Source organism: Trachurus trachurus, assembly GCF_905171665.1.
Source record: "Trachurus trachurus genome assembly, chromosome: 5".
Lineage (NCBI taxonomy): Eukaryota > Metazoa > Chordata > Actinopteri > Carangiformes > Carangidae > Trachurus > Trachurus trachurus.
Window position 1 is genome coordinate 36015302 of NC_139896.1, and position 19288 is coordinate 36034589.

The 19288-nt window shown below is 41.2% G+C and overlaps 1 protein-coding gene across 1 annotated transcript; it reads left to right on the forward strand.

Moving 5' to 3' along the window:
• Positions 1 to 3486: 3486 nt before the first annotated feature.
• lactbl1b (lactamase, beta-like 1b) lies at positions 3487 to 18271 on the forward strand (the record flags this gene model as incomplete). Its single annotated transcript, XM_083972679.1, has 7 exons — positions 3487 to 3546; positions 6843 to 7014; positions 8856 to 8962; positions 12228 to 12385; positions 15133 to 15380; positions 16432 to 16537; positions 17293 to 18271. 7 exons carry the CDS (start codon positions 3487 to 3489, stop codon positions 18269 to 18271), a joined length of 1830 nt encoding a protein of 609 aa, XP_083828805.1.
• Between the last annotated feature and the right edge of the window lie 1017 nt (positions 18272 to 19288).

The following is a 19288-nucleotide window of genomic DNA, read 5'->3' on the forward strand; positions in this document are numbered from 1 at the left end:
TGGGATGCACGGAAAAAAATACAGCTTGACCAAAAGCACTTTTCCTGAGTGGTACAACACAGTCGCCTCTAGAGCTCGCTCTGGTTGATCTATTTGATTGTTTTTTAACAAATTCATGAAGTGGAGGTGGGGCTTGACCTCCGGTCTTGATGATGGAGCTCATCAAAATTAATTACAACATGCATGTTGTAATGGTTGGAACAGAATCGTGCTCATGAAGCAGGTCCAGAGGGCGGGGCTCCTTCAGGTAGCGCTTGCCCCACCTGTTGGATCATTGCACGGTCACTCGACCATTAAAACCGCCACAGGTATGAGCCCAGTTGAACGATATTCACCACAGTTTTACACTTTAGTTAGTAAACTGGCTCTATATGTTAGCTAGTCTCTGGTGGAGGCAGAAACAACACCACAGGCTCTCTCCTTCCTTGTGGCTGTTTAGAGGATTTCAGTGTTTTAACTTGATGGCCTGTGCTGTTCAACAACGTCACTGAGGAGTTAGTTAAAGCTGGCTTTGTTTCAGATGGTTGGTCCTCTCAGATTGTGTTTTGTAGCCTACCTAGATTAATCCCCTAGCCTGAGCTGTTAGGCTATAGTTTTATATGCCCAATATTTCTCAACTTTTACATCACAAGTCTGACCGTCCCTATATTTTGGTGCTGTAGGGTCTGAATTGCAGTCATATGTGTGATGTGGTGGTTTATTTCTGGCCATTATTGTTTTGTCTATGTCTTGGCATTTATTTCCCACCCATTTGGCAGGTTACCCTAACCCATCTCCCCACGTCACCTGTATGCTACTGACTTCACGTCTTTCTTCTGGAATAGCCTACTGAGTTTCTAGTTCTCTGGAAATGTATAGACACAATGTGATCAATCAATCTCTTTAATTCATGTCACATAGAGAGAGACTTGTTGTGTGGAATGACCTGCTCTGCTTTACATACAAAAGGAGCAACAGCTGCTGACTCATGACAGGGCTGATTGAAACACACACATTTACCTGTTGATAAATAACCATGAGCTTGATTATGATCAGAAATAGGCCAACAATTACTTGGCACCCCATCCCTCGTACTCGAGTTATGATTATGTATGGTGGGATACGAATCAGATTTGTCTGAAGCATTGCATCATTTAGACCATGTCAGTACTGTATCACTAAGTATCACTAAACAGGCTATTTCAAGTTTTTATAAATTGATCACGTTATTTTCATACATAGGAGAGCACCACTTGCTCTGCACTATTACTGGGGTTTAAAGAGTCACTCTAATTCACTCTCTGAAAACACTAAACTCACAGTGGAGTTAGGTGGCAGTATGACAAGTTTACAGTATGATGGGAAAAGATCCATGTCTGAGATAGGCTATAAAAACCTTGTAATTTGGTATGAAGCAGTTGTAATGCAGAGTTGTTAACTGTGGGTTATTATCAACCATTCCATCTTAAGGTTTTTCAGTAAGGAATTATTGAATTATTCCATTCATTTTAATTAATCTAAATAGATAGGTAAAGGAAACACAGTTATCATTCAAGCAAAATTGCGAGCACATATATTGTAAAACATTTCTCCCTTTAGTTTGAAAAGAAGTTTTGACTGAGGAGTATGTGACTCATTCAGTTTAGGTTCAATACTGTGTAACTGAACACAATAATTGCAGTGGTGAAGGTTAGAGTCTAACTAACTAACTTCCTATATAGTGCCTAGTCTGTACATCAGTAGGCAGACTGTGAGAAAACTCTCAATTGCCTCCCTCTTCCACGGTGAAATCAAACGTGCGCCTCGCGCGCACGGCGGATTTAAAGGCGAGGAGAGGAGCTCATTTGATTGGTGAAGATCTGACTTGGCTGTGTCAAACCCACTCCACGCCTTCTCTCCTCCCTCTATGCCATTTGCGCCGGTGGGAGGGAAGTAGGCGGGATGCGCCCTGCTGCGCTTCGAAGGAAAATTGCAAACTGCTCCTGGACACGCCTCGTTGGCGAAGCGAACGCGAAGCGCAGGCCTGATCCGCTGCGCCTGCGCTAGTTTACGAAAATAGAGCCCTTTGTCTTATGCTGTTGTCTTCAAAGAATAATCAGTACGAGACTGAATCAAATGGAATTAAGTTAAATATTGACCCTGAAACATAGGACTGAATATGCTTTATAAAATGTTATGATCTTAACTGAGGAATCTTCGTATTGCAGCCACTGATTAGTGAACATAGTTTTCTGTACCAGCTCTTTTAGCTGTCATTTTTTCAAACAGCACTTTTATTCAGTCTTTCATGCTTTTGTTTGTAAATGTGATGTGACTGATAGTGAGTGTGTTGTCATCCCCATTTTTACAATGATGTCTCGCTCCACTGTGACCCTACTTTTAGTGTGGTCCCTCTGTGCAAGTACAAACATTTTAACCTTTAGAAATGGTCTGACAGTATTTTGTTCATAAGGTCAAGCTTCCCTAAAATGAGGTCAAAGATGACGCATGGCTGGCCACTCAGTGCACCAAGCAGACTCTGAGACGTTTTGAAAGGTGAAACAGAGCAGACATTACATGGCTAAATTTGTGGGATGTATATCTACAACCTCTCAAAGCATTCAGAAACACGCACACAGAGCCCTGCACTGAACATTGCGATGATTAATTAATTAAAACGGCCCATTAAAATATAGTATTTGCTTGAGAAAACACTGTACGCTCTGGACAGGTCGGCAGTATCACCGGTCATTCTCGCCTACGATTAAGAGTTGCCAGTAAACCCGTTGTGCATGTATTCTGAGTGTGGGGCAAAGCTGGAGAAGCTGGAGGCGCAGGGGTAGAACATGCAAATGTTGATGTCGACATATTATCAAATCTGAGCTGCATGGGCATGCACTGATCACAGCACAAGATGACGTCCAATCAAAAACTCTCCAGCTGTACTCTTGATTCCTGCAGAGCCTATAAAAGCATACAGCATCTCTGGATTCTCTGGGTTGTGGCTCACTGACCTGTAATTCAACAGTCTCCTTGGTCTTGTCAAACAAGAACTCTGACAAAATGTTCAGAGTTGGCGAGGGATCAGCAGCTGTATTTTTGTCCCAGGGGCACTCGTCTGTGAGTAGCTGTGCAGGTACTGGAAGTGAGCAGGTCCTTGTCTCTTTTTCCACAACTGTCACTTTCTATCACTCTGACCCACACTGCATGATGCAGACTGGGAGATTGTACATCCTTACTGCTTTTAGTAGCTTGGAAATATCTATGAATGGCAGCCAATCCTTCAAAAGTTGGCACTCCATTAGAGCTTTTGGTTACGTATAACCAGTGAGTCATATGTTGATGCAATACAAGCTTCTCCAGCAGTAAGACTGTGGCTGCTCTCGCCTCTTCTTGCTCTAATTCATCTCTGGCTATTTAGTATAGAGATACATTTTACACAATACACGGTGGACTCTTTGTATGACCATAAACCTGTCAACCTTGTTTTGTATATCTTTTTTGTTTTTCAGTTGGTGCGGAGGAGCCATGGGCAAGGCGGGGAGTAAAGTCCTGAGAGAGACCTCAGTGGACGGGGTTCAAGCACAGGTAAAAGGGAACAAGCTGTGCCAAACTCCTTCCTGCACAAAATTATTCTGCTCAGTCGGTAAAGGCACACAGGAAGAAAGTGCATTCAACCTAAACACTAGAACCGTCGTGAGGTCATTTTGACCTCTCTCACTTCTTAAAATGCATGTAACTCTGTTTGCATAAAACCCTATGTCTCCCAGTCGATGACTTTTCCTAAAAGTGTGTTCTACATCATCTTATGCGTTTTCACGATTCTAGTATAAAAGAGAACGAAAAAAAGTGTGATTTTACCTAGAACATTTTGAGCTCCATTCATTCTGTGGTAAACGGACTGCATTTATATAGCCATATATATTATATAACCAGCCAGACACACAGCTCAAAACACACCCTGCCTCACATACACACACACACACACACACACATACACACTTTACAAAAAACAACAATAGACATTGATAGGCAACCAAGGTGTAAAGCTTTTGGTTGGTTTATTTTTTGAATAGTGTGTGTATATAAAAATGTATCAAATTGATTTTCCAATCATTGCAATCTGGGCTAAAGAATGTCCATTTAATCACTCAGTTTGTCAGTTAGTTAGTTAGATAGTTAGTTATTTTAGTTTGCCATTTTGACCTCACCCACAACAGGCCCTATAATTACAAGACTGTCACTCTGAATTTTTCAAAATAGCATGTGAAAATGAATGAAATAACATAACCCCAACCCTGATTTTATGAATTTTGCCACCATAGGATAATTTTGTTTTAGCGATGTAATACTGTAATACAAATTCTATTCAGTTGAACTAACAATGGAATATTACATTGTTATAATGGTGCATTCCAGGCAACCTGTAACTCGTGTTTTTCCGACCTGTACCTATGGTTACCTGTTGGAACGTACAGTCAAACTTGTAACTTCCCACCTGTGAACTCGTACTAGATCGATGTACTCCAGTTCCCAGTTGTAACCTATGGTTGGAACTCGTAACTTGCCTGGAACGCTACAAAGTCCTAAGTGGTGACTTGAAGTTGTGACTTACAAGTTCAGATATTAGAATGCTGTCAAACAGATAAAAAATGAACATTACTCATAAACATTGAACATAACAATGGCATGTAACAATTCTCTCATGAGAAATGGACATGAATTCAGAAATTTGTAACAATTTTGTAAATCTTTATACACACACTGTTCGAAAAATAGAAAAATAATTTATAATAATACTATGAAGTGTTCTGTGTGTCTGGCTGGCTATATAATATATATGGCTATATAAATGCAGTCCATTTACCATTTTTGCATTAGAATGAATGGAGGTCAAAATGACCTCTTGGTAGGAGTAGCCTACTTGGAATGCTGGCAGTTCTAGTGTAGACTACATTAAACTGCCATGACAGCTTTTGAGACTAGTGGCTAAGCTAAGCTAGGCTAGGCTAGGCTAGGCTAGGTGGTTTTGAAACGAGACCTTGTTTGTGCAAAAAGGACTTGCTGCTGTACTCTACAGCTGTTACAGGTTATGTAACCAGGATCAGCCGCAGTTTTAGTTACTTTCACACTTATCTTTCCCACATCGCTTCATCTTGCTGTACCTTCAGTCATAAAAATACATCACTCAGCTTTGCACAAACCATTTATGTCTTGTGATTAAGATGAGTAAAGGAATAAGAGTCACTGAATGTACCCCATGACGGATAAAGAGCCTATTTATTGCCAAGACTGGTTTTCTTTATATAAGATAGAAAACAAAACAAAAAATTTTGAAGATGTGAAGTGGCATGGGATCATGGTTGTTGTCTTCAATGGCCATTGGTAGATATTAAAAGGATAAGTACTTTAGCATGAGCAGATCTCATCATATCACGGTATATATATATCATCATATCATCCAACCATAGAGGCCACTGTTATATAAGAAGATAAGATGAGCATGGCTTAGTAACCATAGGTATTACCCCTGAATATAAAAGTCAGATGAGATGATGTTTTTCAACAAACTAAGAAAGGAAGAAAGAATTTAGAATATCTTTAAATATTTCTTTACTCATATATATAATAATATATGGCTTAGACTTTCTGTCTATATTTATCTTCATTTTTATCATTATGTTAATTACCCACTTCATATTCTCTATTCTTTACTGAGGTAGCATCTGTAATCAAACCTGAACCTGATTATGATTTTAGGCATCAAAATATCAAAATGAAAAAATAAGAAATTACATTAAATGAATTCCATTATTAAGATCAGTTTATTTTTTAAAGGTTAACGGTCTCTCTATGTACAAAGAGGTCCAAAAAAATCTATTGATATTTTACCATTCACTATACCACTATACCCTAACCCTACCATTACACTAAAGAAAACCATGGATTGGTCAAAATATGAGATAGTTGAAACTCTCAGATCTCGTAGTGGCCCGACAAATCCAGCATGAGTCAGGCAGAGCGGTCTGTGTGTCAGCTGGCAGTGGATTGCGTGAACAAGTCAGAGTGCATCTTATCCTTAGCCATTATCTGAATTCCCCTCGACATTCCAAATTGTCTGTCATCCCCTGGCCCAGTTCATCCAAACTCGCTGCACCCAAGTGATTGTACTTTTCAGCTCATGCTCCAGCTAAAAAAAGCAACACACTATCACCCCATCTCAACTTGTTTTGGCTGAGTGGGCACCATCTTTGTCAGCTCGTGCGGCTCGGTGGTGGGCTCGACAAGGCGAAGCCGGACTGGAGTGAATTGATTCACTGGGATTAAGGATTAAGATTTCCCCCGGCCGCTTTGGTGGAGTAAATCTGGGGATTATGATGTCAACAGCCTGTGGCTGCAGCAGAGGAAATTGAATTGTGAGGGACGAGAGCATCGATGGCCCAGAATTACGGCACAGTCGGTGAGAAGTCCGAGCTAGAAGTCCATGTCTGTGCCTTTCTCCTTCTCAGGAAAACTCCATAGGACACCATTCACTGCCTTTGGGTTACAGGAATCACTAACAGTGAAGAACTAACTCAGAGCAAATGTCTCGGATGTTGATTGAGTGATAAGAGGATTTCTGTGTCACTGGTAATCCACCCCGCTCTGGCCCGTGAAGCATCAGGTGGTGAGTACCGTTAAGTGCAACAGGGATCACTTGTAGGCTATGTGAGCAAGGTGACAGGGTTTTCTGGTGTCTTCTCTTTTAACTGTGCTCAGCTGATGATATGGAGGAGAATATGTCCGCTCAGATGCTGTGAATATGGGAATCCTCCTGAGGTGTTTGAGTCCAACAGCTGGGAGCTAACTGCTGTGTGTTGTTGCATGTCTGTGTGTACTTTAAGCCAACCCCTGCTGTGGCCGCTCCCGCCGCTACCGTTAAATTTGAAGGACTGACCAAGGTTGGCAAGATGAAGGTGAAGTGGACCCAGCTGGGTTTGGTCTTCTTCCTCATTCTGTCCCTGGTGATGACCGGATGCTTCTTCTGGCAGTATCAGCTGCCAAAGGTTCAGCTAGGTAAGGCCCAGCACAGGTGCTGATGGGTAATGCACCATGGTGGATTACCTGTTGAACCTGTGTAACCGTTACCATATCTTTTCTTGATATCTGAGGTGTTTAGGATTTTATTTTCAAACCACATCCTGCCATGTAGATTAAAAAAAAAAGAAAGAAATTATATCATGTCATTTTTTTTTGATTTAGCGCAACTGAAGTTTGTTCACAAACTGAAATTTAAATTTAGATTTAAACTTAATTTTGACCTGCGATTTCATTGTGACGTGACCGCTGTCAGATTTGGCCATTCATGAGACTTACAGTAATATATAAATCCTTTAAAAAGGATGGTGCATGATACAAACTTTTGCCAACTGCAGTAGTTTGTTGTTGTTTCAACTCTGAGTTTGTAATTTCTAGTTTTGCATTTGTTAATTATTGTTTTAGTTTTTTTAAGTATCAAACAACTTTCTGTTTTGTTTTAATCTGATCAACATCTCCTTAGTTCCTGCTGCAGTGCTGATTACCTGTAGTCATTTTTCCTTATTAAGAGATACAGATCTTGTGATTGACAGATAAAAAACACATTTCTTATTATGTGTGTGAAGTAAATTGTTAGCCCCCAGTTGTTGTGTTCACTTGGGGTTTGTATAATTAGCAGCATCATAACACGTTTAAGTTCTCAGAAGGCAGTGTCAGCTAAAACTGGGAAAACAATTGGTGCTAAACAATAAGTTGATCATTTTTCCTTTACTCAAGTCAATACAAGTTGGATTTAAAAAAAAAAAAAAAAAAAGGAAATTTGCCAACTTACAAGACTGACACACAAAATAAAATGGTTTTAATTTATGGTGCATTTATTCTTGGAAAATCAGTGCAAATGTCAAACTCTAGCTGCACAAAAGGAGCTTCACATCTTAAGTTTGGTTTGAAGTGACAAGGCTTTCAGCCTCAGTCCATTAATTTCACACCCTCCTCCTCCTCCTCCTCATTCACCTGCTCACCTGTTCCCCGGTTCCTCACTAACTCCCTCATCTGTATGCAGGTCTGTTTCCACTTACTCTGTGCCAGACTGTCTTTGTGCCATGTGCCTTATCTCTCCAGCACCCAGTCCCCTGCCCACCTGTTTGATCCTGCTTGTGTTTTGGACCTTGTCAATGTTTTTTGGGATTTAATCCAAACCTTTGTACTGATGTTTTTAAAAGACTCTTTTCCTCTACATCAGACTCCTTTGCCATGCTCTCAGGTCGATTTTCTGAGAAACATGTCGACAGTAAATAATAGAGATAACATCTCATCTGGCTCCTAAATGACATCTCACCAAGAAAATACTGTACTTGCTTAGGTGATGTCTACTTTTGTGACCCCTCTCTGTATGATTTTGTATGAGTTAAAGAGAAATCAGGATTAGCATTAATAGGAAATCGCAGCTCCCTGCTGGCAGCTCTGATTCATATTTTTTATGCACTAATGCATCTCTTTGTATCCCAAAAAAATAAATTTTCATTTATAGTAATCCTTTGTAATGAAAATGCAAGTGTGGCCGGAAGCTCCTGTGAAACGTACTGTTCATCCACAGTTCACAGTGGGATCGGGCTGCTTCTCTTTTGATCAGTGATTTGTACTTCGCACATCTTGCCAAATTGTATCGCATAAGATCAGCAGGGTTCATGAGGAGACGCCGAGCGTTAATGAAGCCATAAGCCAGACTGATTACTGCATTATACCAGCTTTTGTGCCATCAATATCCTAACAAACATCAAGTGGGACCGACTTACAAAAGCTCACTCCCCTTTTACTTTTCCCACTTTCTCTTTCTTTTCCTTCCTTCCTCTTCTCATTTTCATTTTCTTGACGGCCAGATGACGGGATGGGTCGCAACGCCAAATTGGAGATGACTTGTCCCCGCTTCCCTGAGCCCCTCCCACTGGAGCATCCTATTCCCAGTCTGAAGGAGGCCCTGGAAAAGGTGAGGAGTCATCCATCATGCAAATCTGCGGTCGCATTTCCATCATGCACTCACTCTGAGGAAATTTACAGGCCAGCCGTGGTAATCCTTCACACCAAATGCTGCTGCAGTTGACAGAAGGAGATTAAAGATATAGTGGATGAAATACTGAGTGTCCGACCGAGTGAGAGGTTGGGTTTAAGTACGCAGGGCGCAACAGTGTTCCCAGCTGATGGACTAACAACTCATCAACACTTCAGCACCCTGGAAGAGCCTGAGGCTGCTGAGGTGTGGGTGCTCATTAGTGCTGACCACATGTAATGAAGTTGAGCAGTGGGTTTGCCAGTTATATATCAGTTTGCCTGCGCAGAGAAGAACTTCTTTCATCTTTGCGTCAACCACACAATTTTATAACCCAACTGATAATGAAAGAAAACATATGAACCTTTTGATATTCATTAAGCTGTTTGCTGATCAACTGAAGATTTAAATATATTATGCAAAACTCACTTTTTCATTGCTTTAGTATGTGTATTTGCGTATCCGGAGTGCCTCCTCACCCCTTAAACGTAAGTTTTGACAACTACGTCAACATTTTGTAAACTGCCATAGTCAGAAACTTTGTCTTAACGAGCCGTTTTAATTTCACCCAGTTTATTACATCACAAGCCGGGTGATGTGAATATTCAAGCCCTCGCTCCCATGGTTACCTCAGCTACCAGAGCGAAGATTCTAAACCGACCGTTTAGAGCAGGGCTGTGAAACTGGTGTGCAGAGAACCCAGCCTTGCTCAATCTTTTGGTTTTTCTGACCAAAGCGTGTTACTAACATTACTTTTAGACATCAAGGTACCATGTCAAGAAGCAGAAATGAGTATAATATGTCCCCTTTAATTCAATCTTTGATCAATCAATTTCAATGAAGAATATTTTCTACAGAACCACATGCTTTTGAGTTACAGTTACCTCACTTTGTTCTGCAGTGGTGGACGAGGTATTCAGATCAGATCCTTCAGTCGGTGAGGAGAAGCAGAGAGATGTGAGTGACTTGCTGCTGTGTGAGGCAGCAGGAAGAATGTTGTAATCTCTTTAAAATGAGTCTACTCAAACAGCCTAATGTATGTTGAAGTGTAGGCTACACTTTATTCTTCAATGCTTTATCTTCTTCGCAGCATTGCGCTGTATTACGCCAGATCTGCTGAGTGAATCATGAAAGAGATGTATTTTTTTGAGGCTGGCGCGTGTTTGTGCTTTTCCGTGCTGCTCAAACAAAGCAGTGTCCTCCAAGCATACTATGCACTGTGTGGGCTCTGCGTCTTTCTGTTTCAGCTCATTCATTCTGAATTTGCAAAAGTTCTCCTTCAGTGTACAGTGTTTCATTTTCTTTTATTTTCTGTGTCTTCTACAAACCACTCAAACATGTAGTAATGCATAGGTGTGGTGTACAGTAGTTCAGTTGTTAAGAAAGTACAATTTCAAAGGAAAGTTCTGTTTAGAGAGGGAAAATAAGTGTTTCAAAACTTATTTCCCGCTGGTCCCATCCACAGTAGTGCATCACTAATGCTTCCAGGCTCCCTGCTGCCTCCTGACTACTATGTGCTGCTGAGCTAAATGTGCTGTAGGAAACAGACTGATTACCTCAAACAACCCCACAAAAATATTCCAAACTACTATTTTCAGTTCACTGTAACTATAGAAGCACTTGCTCTGCAGTAATAGTGCTCCTGTGAGTTAAAGGGATAGTTCACCCAAAATTCAAATTTCACTCATTATCTGCTCACCCTCATGTCAACTAAGAGCTGGGAGAATTTTCAGAGTCCTCCGTTCCTTCTCTGAGTTACGGGGGGGTCCGCGCAGCAGTATTTGTCCATATAATGGTTGTGAAAGGATACCACTTTTTGTCGTCCAAAAAGACACACCAAAAAACATCCAAATACCTCCATACTGCTCGTCTGTAATGTCCCTCTTGTATTGAAGCCCCAACATGAGAAATTGTTACGCCGGTTTGCACTGACACAGGACGAGCAGTGAACCGAGACACTGGGAGCTTCCGCTACAAACAAGCTGAAAATATAGACTTATTTAATTTTTTTAATAATTAATTTAATAATTTCTCATGTTGAGGCTTCAATACAGAGGGACATTACAGACGAGCAGCATGGAGGTATTTGGATGTTTTTTGGTGTGTCTTTTTGGACGAAGAAAGTTGTTATCCATCCATTCATATATGGACAAATACTGCTGCATGGACCCCCCCCGTAACTCAGAGAAGGCACAGAGGACTCCGAAAATTCTCACAGCTCTTAGTCGACATGAGGGTGAGTAGATAATGAGTAAAGTTTGAATTTTGGGTGAACTATTCCTTTAAGTATTGTTATTTAGGCTATGACGTTATTGAATTCCTAATACTGATGCATCCAAGCAGCATTTCATTGCAGTAGCTGGTCAGTGTGTTTACAGTTTGGACCGGCGACAGTTCCCTAGCTACAGTACAAAGAGTTACCAGAATAATCTGAGGATTGCGGGATACAGTAATTAATGGGCTAGGGAGAAAGAAAACAAAGTTCTGCCTCAAATGTGTACTTATGAATTCATCTATTCTTTCAACTTCCCATTTTTTGCTAAATGTTGCATATTTTTACTTCTTTGGGCCTCAGATTAAAAAAAAAAAAAAAAAAAATTAAACTAGCTGAGGAATTTAGAAGGGAAATATCTCTCTGCTGGAGCCGCTAACAAGTCTCTAACATCTGAAACACAATAAGAAGCCCCAATTAGACACAACGGTTTTCTAAGGGATTGGGAACTAAAGCACTGGTTTTAACAATATATTATAGTTTATGAAATTGTGTTTTTCCGTGCAACTAGTCAATATTTGCTGGACAAATGTTGTGGTGTGAAACATAGAATCTCTCTTTCTTAGATCTAGTGGATGGTCACATTTAATCCCTGAGTGGTTTAATAATAACCCATTTGCAGACCAAATGAGGGGCATTCAGCTGCCTCCTGTGGTTTCTTCAAGGAGATAATCATTAATTAGTACAATTAGATGACGGTTGTATTGTATTAGTAATCCTTGTGGTCATGCTGAGGAGGTTAATAATTGAAGAGTTCATTTGCAAAAGCATCTTTGCATAGTGTTGTTTTCAATGATAAAGCTTTATTTTATTTTTTTAGCTACGTCTGTTTTGTTACGTCTCAAAGCCACTCAACTTCAACAGGTGGCATGCTGCTGTGTGTTGGTTCTTTGGATTAGCTTGATGCCTGATTTATCTACATGTCTCCTCTAGGTGGATCTTTTGCTACGTCAGAACGTCAACCCCATCGGCCTTCCTGCTCTCTCGGCCATTGTGATTTTGAACGATACTGTTCTGTGGACGGGTAACTTTGGAAAGAGGAATGCCAGTGACCCTCTCTCAGGACCTCCCAATGAGTACACCATCTACAGGTGGGTAGATAGATCACAGGACTGTAAGGTGATGCTAGATTTAGATTATGGTGACTAATCACAGCCACCCTGGACCTCCGTGTCTTCAACAAGAGCTGATGATCACTCATCAAACATCTGACGCCGTCTTTTGGGGGTTTGGTTTCCTTCTCTTTTCATGCTCTGCTCAACCACAGTGTTGTGTGCTGCCGGTGCTGCAGAGGAAGCAATGTGTTTTCATTATGGGATGAGCATTGTTATCATTCTGAGTCAGTGTAATGGGTCCTTGAGCTCTGGATATAAATATCATTCAGAATGTGCACATCCGCCCAGGAGCTCCTGACTTAGATGAAGCTGCACAATGCTCCTGCTGAAATTCAGGGAAGTGGTCTAGCAAAGGTCAGGGGTGGTTCAGGGACAGGGGTCTGGGATCCATACAGTAAAATTAGCTAATATCAGCATGTTATATTTGCTTGATAACCCTAACGCCCAGACAGCAGACACAGTATTTACCATGGTAACCATCTTAGTTTAGCAGCAGCATGCTAACCTTAACCCATTGCAATTGTAGTGGGCAAGGCAAGGCAAGGCAATTTTATTTGTATAGCCCGTTTTTACAAACAGTTTGTCTCAAAGGGCTTTACATGGCATCATAACAACATCCTCTGTCCTTAGACCCTCACATCCACTGAGGAAAAACTCCATAGAAAACCCTTTTAACAGGGAAAAATCTGAGAAACCTCAGGGTGAGCCCAGGACGGGCAGAGGTGCAATAGATGAGAATTAAATTAAACTAAAGTTTGATCAGTTTTTTAGATCCTGCAGTTGCATTAACGCATCATGGTAGCATCTTTAGCTGGGTTCTCTCTGATCAATGTCAACATCCCAAACTCCTTTAGATTCACTGTTGAACATGTGAAGTCTCCAAGAGCCCACTCAAGAAAAATCCTGATGATGGTCCAAAACTGTTTTCACACAGCCACTGCAACCGCAAACTTACCCACACATTACCCAGAGGATGCGAATATCTAAATTATTAAATAGACTTCAGCCAACCAGCTCATGTGATTGAGCTGATGTGTGAGTTTGAGCAAGTCAATGTCTGGAGAATTCAGAGTGAATGGGCATGTTGTTGATGGCACTATTCAGTGTTTTTACAACTTTATCCAGGCGTCACTCAAACCAAAAATGAGTGGTGGCATCTGAAATACACCATCTCTGGTTTTCTGCTGCGTGTGTGTGAAAGACATTATGCAGCCATGTTCATGGACCCAGCACTACATCTCAGCCTGTGATGTTTATGTGTAAGATTGGAGGAATGCTCCCAACGCTTGATGACTGGGTTAGTAAAGGAGCAGTCCCACAGAAGTTGAAAATCAATTTCTGTTCTTGCTAAATTGTCCTTAGTCCTAACTTTGAACAGAAATGCCAACCGTACGTAGAATAAAGACCGTATTGTAGAACACACATCCACAGCATTATGTAACATGCAGTAGGTATAGCTCTAAGCAGCCATAACAGCTGTGTCTTTAGCACACGTCTTATTCTGAAGAGGTGACATTTAAAGGTGGATCCATACAGATTTACTGGCATCCTGGTGCTGTGAGGCATTCACAGCTCCTTCTGAAAGGACACAAGCACCATTTTAGTAATTTTTCATAATAATTTTTTTTTTGCTACAGCTGTAAGTTTTTCTCTGTGCAGTTGGTCACAGTTTATGTTACATCCATGAGCTTTCATTGTGACAAGGAATTATGGCAGCAGTGCTCTGAGCCCAGAAACGATCTGAAAAATTCAGATGTTTAGCAGATTTACTTAACCTCAACAGCAATCTCATGGTACAACACTAACTTTAGCTTTATAATCCTAAACCAAATGTTAATTAAATAATATTGGACTTTAATGATTTTGATTTTTGAGATGATGCAGTATCATTATTAATGTTTCAGTCTTTTTTTTTTCCATTTCAGGCCAGGCAGACAAACACACAATACAACGTTCAGGCACTTAAAAAACATGAGCACCAATCATTGAACACAAAGCACTGCTCACTGTCAAGGTTAAGTAACGAATCTCTGAGAAGTGGAATAGGTTTCTAAATGCTGGGGTGTTTGTTTGTTTGTTTGTTCTGTTGCATTTTCTTCAGCAATTGATTTTCCAGAGACAGTTTTAAAATTGAATTATCAGTTTGTTTTGCTGTCAGACTCCACGCACTCATGTGCATTATTTTGGAAAATCTGTCTTTCTGTTATCTAAAAGCTGTTTATCTAAATCCCTGTCTTGTTTTGCAAGTGCTTGTGGCAGTGTAGGCATTTCTAGATGTCTGGAAACAGGGTAGAGTTTTAAAGTGAAGGAACTGTCAGCGTGTACAGAGACATAGTATACAAACTGATGTCAGTTCACAAACTTAACACATGAAAAAGTCTTCACATAAAAAACTGGAAATGGTTCAATAACAAATCCTTTGTCTTAGGTATATGTTTTTAAACTGACTGTTGGAGTTTCAGTTTCTCTAACCAATAAAGCACCTATTGCACAACAGTGGTGTATAAGTTTAAGGATATTCACCCAAATAGTTGAACTATTCCTTTGTCAGAGCACATACAGTATATATATAGGTTGTACAACAATTCCTATGTATGAATCAGTTTACTTCTGATAAATAAACGTTCAGCTTTCTGAACAAATCATCAGTGTACAGGGACATAGACGCTCTTGTTGTTTCCTTTTATTACATGTCAGACTTTGCTCTGTTACCTGTCTTTCAGAATTGCCAGCCTTTCCAAAATCTTCCCCACCCTGATGCTGTACAGACTATGGGAGGACGGGAAGATCACCTCCTTGGATGACCCTCTGGAGAAATATGTGGAGAACTTCACCATCAAAAATCCTCTAGGGAAGACGCGAGACTCGGAGCTGAAGTATGTGACAGATGGTCTGATATTTCTGGACAGCGGGGAGGTTCAGATCCGCTCCTCTTCAGTCACCCTGCGCAGGATGGCCAGCCAGCTCTCTGGTATGTGGAATTATAATGAAAAATTAAACTTGAGAACTATGTGAACTGTGGTAATGACTGAAGTAATTCTGGTTTCCGTAATCATCAAAATCTTCTCAAATATGATTTTTGTCTTGCATTACTTTGACATATATAATGTTAAATCTCTTGAAAACTACAGTTTCTACAAAAGCATCGTAGAGCCATGGTGGGTTACTGTAAAAAAAATGTCTATAATTTAGTATTTTCAAATTTAAAGTTGCTAATCTATGAGTAAAAACTCATGACATCAAGTCATACATTTGCAAGAATAATCACACAACTTGCAAAGAGTGTGTCTTATTAAAGATGAAAAAACTCACTGAGCATTTTTGAACATTTCACATGAAATTTCTCATGGAAGATAGATAGATAGATAGATAGATAGATAGATAGATAGATAGATAGATAGATAGATAGATAGATAGATAGATAGATAGATAGATAGATAGATAGATAGATAGATAGATAGATAGATAGATAGATAGATAGATAGATAGATAGATAGATAGATAGATAGATAGTGTCACAGTTGGACCGACTTGAACCCACAGAGCAGAACGGAGGCAAATGGATCCAATAGACGGTGTTTACAGTATTAACAGGCCAGAGTCGGTACACGGGGGGTCAATCAGAGAAAGCAACAGTACAAGAACACTAGGCAGAGGAAGGTCAAAAACAGGCAAGTGTCGGAACCATAGGTAAAAAACGCCAGACAGGAAAATTGAAGAAGAGGGAATAAAGACGCAGACAAACTAACAAAGACACACACATCAAACTTTACGGGCCATGACAAGAAGAACCATAAATCAGCATCAACGCCAAACATAGTGACTGTGTTTTGAGATGAATGGTGACAAGTTCAACAAAAAAAACCATCAGACTGCGACGAAAAGTGAAGAGGGTGGAGAAGAGAGGGAAATGTCTGCTGCACACAAACACACTTCAGCTGTAGGTGGTCCATGTTTTTATTTGCTGATTTCTTTCATTGTGTTTTGTCCATTTAACATTGTTTTCCTGGGGATGGTTCCAGGTCTGCCCAGGAGACTGAGGGCCACAAATCTGCTTTGGAAAGGAAAAACACAATCTGCAATCAATCTGCTACAAGATGACGTCCTTGTTGCAGACCCAGGCACCAAGTATGATTTGTTTAGCTGTGTCATTTCGTCAATATGTCGGTACACAATCATCCTGTGCAAATCAGAATAGGCAATTGTGTGAAAGCGCATGCATTCCTTTCTTCATAACTGTTATTTTAACGTATTTCGTTACATTTTTTTCAGTGTTGCACTGTTAAAAATATTAACACTATCATAAATTCACACGTTTATTTCAAATATTGTCTCTAAATAATGTGACAAGCTGACAGGATTTGAGGTGTCTTTTAAAGGGACAACGAGGAAAAGTCTCACGTTAATGTGGATGAATCTCCGCTACCCACACTTGTTAATGGGCCCATTTTCGATAAATATATTGTTTTGTCTCTATTGTTATTTTGTTATTATTAGTGGTGGTGGAAATGCTGGTCGAGCCGACCAGTGTTTCTTTACTTTCGGTTTCGTGGCGAGTCATGAGAATAACGCCGCCGAATCACCGTTTATGGTGGGAACTACGACGGTATGTGATCGTCTTCCAACCTCTGACTTTAATTCTTGATGAATGAAAACATGAGTCTGTCTTGCACCGATCATAAATGAAGTGTGAAAACACTTCGCTTTTCCAAAACTCCTCGTTGTCCCTTTAACTGAATGCTAAATTATTATATCTTGCCCTCATGACAGAAATATGATTAAATAGTTCAAAGTGTCTGCTCGCTGTAACTTCATTCAGTTTGGAAAATAATTAACTAGCTTTCCGTTGATGTTCTCCATCTCCGTGACTTCCTTCCCTCCAGATGTCACTACAGCAACCTGGCCTTCTCCCTGCTCGCTCATGTGTTGGCCGAGCGGGTGGCTGGCGTCGACTACCAGCGCTGGATCACAGACAACATCCTGGACCGGCTGGGGATGGAGGACACGGGCTTCGACATCACCCCGGGGCTGCAGGGTCAAATGGCTGTGGGGGTGTACTCCAACGGGAAGGCGGCCCCGCTCTACGACCTGGGCTGGTACCGGCCTTCAGGCCAGATGTTCTCCACGGCGGCAGATCTGGCCAAGCTCGCTATGATGCTGCTGGGCGCTTATCACCGGAAGCTGCTGGAGCCAGACTCACTGAAGATCATGCTGACTCCACTCTTCAGGTGCGATAAGGACTACTTTGCCAACCGGACCGGGACGCCGTGGGAGGTGAATGAGCTGCTGGGCTACGAGATGGTGAGGAAAGACGGAGATCTGGACGGGTACTCGGCCACGTTCTCTCTGGTACCCAGACTGAAGCTGGGCCTGGTGGTGCTCATGGCCGGCAGCAGGTCTCAGAACCAGGATGTGGTCACCAAGGCCTACAACTACATTATCCCAGCTGTAGAGAAAGCCTTCAGGGAGGCCAAGAAGATCCTCTCTCCTCCCCCAAACCCAGAACCTTACATTGGTTTCTTCACTTACGGCAACATCACCTTCTATGAAATCAAAGCTGGTTCAGATGGAGTTCTGGTCATGCAGCAGTTTGGGCCTCAGATTGAAGAGCTGATCCCAGAGAAGTACAGGACAATAAAGCTCAACTACCTGGTGGACCGGGTGTTCAGAGTGGTGTTTGAAAAAGAGTACCCATGTGTTTTGCAGGTCGGCACAGCGTCTGTGTCCCTGGAGGCCCAAGATGGCCAATTATTTAACTTCTACATATTTGACAAGCGTGGTTTGTCCCCTGGCTTTGATGCTCCAGGTCTGAATACGTACAACGTGGTCAGAATAGCCCGCAGGCCAACCTTCTCAAGCTGAACAGCTGCGATGCTGCGGTCTAAAGACAAATGCTATGCCCTTGGGATGTGTGAATGACTGTAAATAAGGGAGGCTGTGAATATTGAAAGGCCACATGGAAAAGTTGGAGTAACAGATTTATAAAGAGCACAGATGCTTGATGCTTGACACAGAAAGTGAATTAATTTCTCTTCTGTAAGATGTATATGAGCGTCCTCCTCGCACTCGTCCTTCGTTATGCCTCCTGACTTAAAGCAGAAGTAAGTGATATATTTGTGTTAATATAAGTCTTAAATAGTTATATCTTCCGACAGCAATCACTTACATAGAGTGTTTGGACCGAAACACGGGTCTGTCAGTCACTCTGCTCTGCTCTGAGTCGAGGAGAAAACTTTTATCATATCCTACAGTTTTTATCCAATGAGGAGAGAGAACGGCATGCAGTGCTGTGTGTGCAGCCAAGGAACGCCGTGAATGTGGCGATGTAGGGACGAGGACTGTTATGGTGCGTTCAAGGCAACTCATAACTCCTGTTTTTCCGACCGTGAAGTTGTACCAGTTCGATCTGGTACGACTTCACGGGTCAGAAGTTACGAGTGGCCGTTATAGTGACTTTCACCGGTAAAACAGGTCGGAAAAACACGAGTGGGTTGCCTGGAACGCTACAAAGTCGTAAGTCGTGACTTGAAGCTGTAATTTACGATTTCAAAAGCCTGCCTGGAACGCAGCATTAGCGAAAACGACCGGATCGCTTACTTCTGCTTTAACGTTCACATTATGGTGCTTGTGTTTCTCCTGCCTTCATCAAAACAGTTGTTGTGTTGTCCTGGTCTGCTCTGTCCTTGAGTTTTTCATGAGTGCGAACAGCTGAACAATGGCTCACGACAAACACTTGCTGTGGTCACATTCATGAATATTTGCATACATTTCTTTTCAAATTCTTGGGCCAAGATTGCAGTTCCATGAAATCATCACCTCATGCATATGTATCCTTCCATCAGTGAAGAAAAGATTTAATATCTTTGTGTTATTATTGTG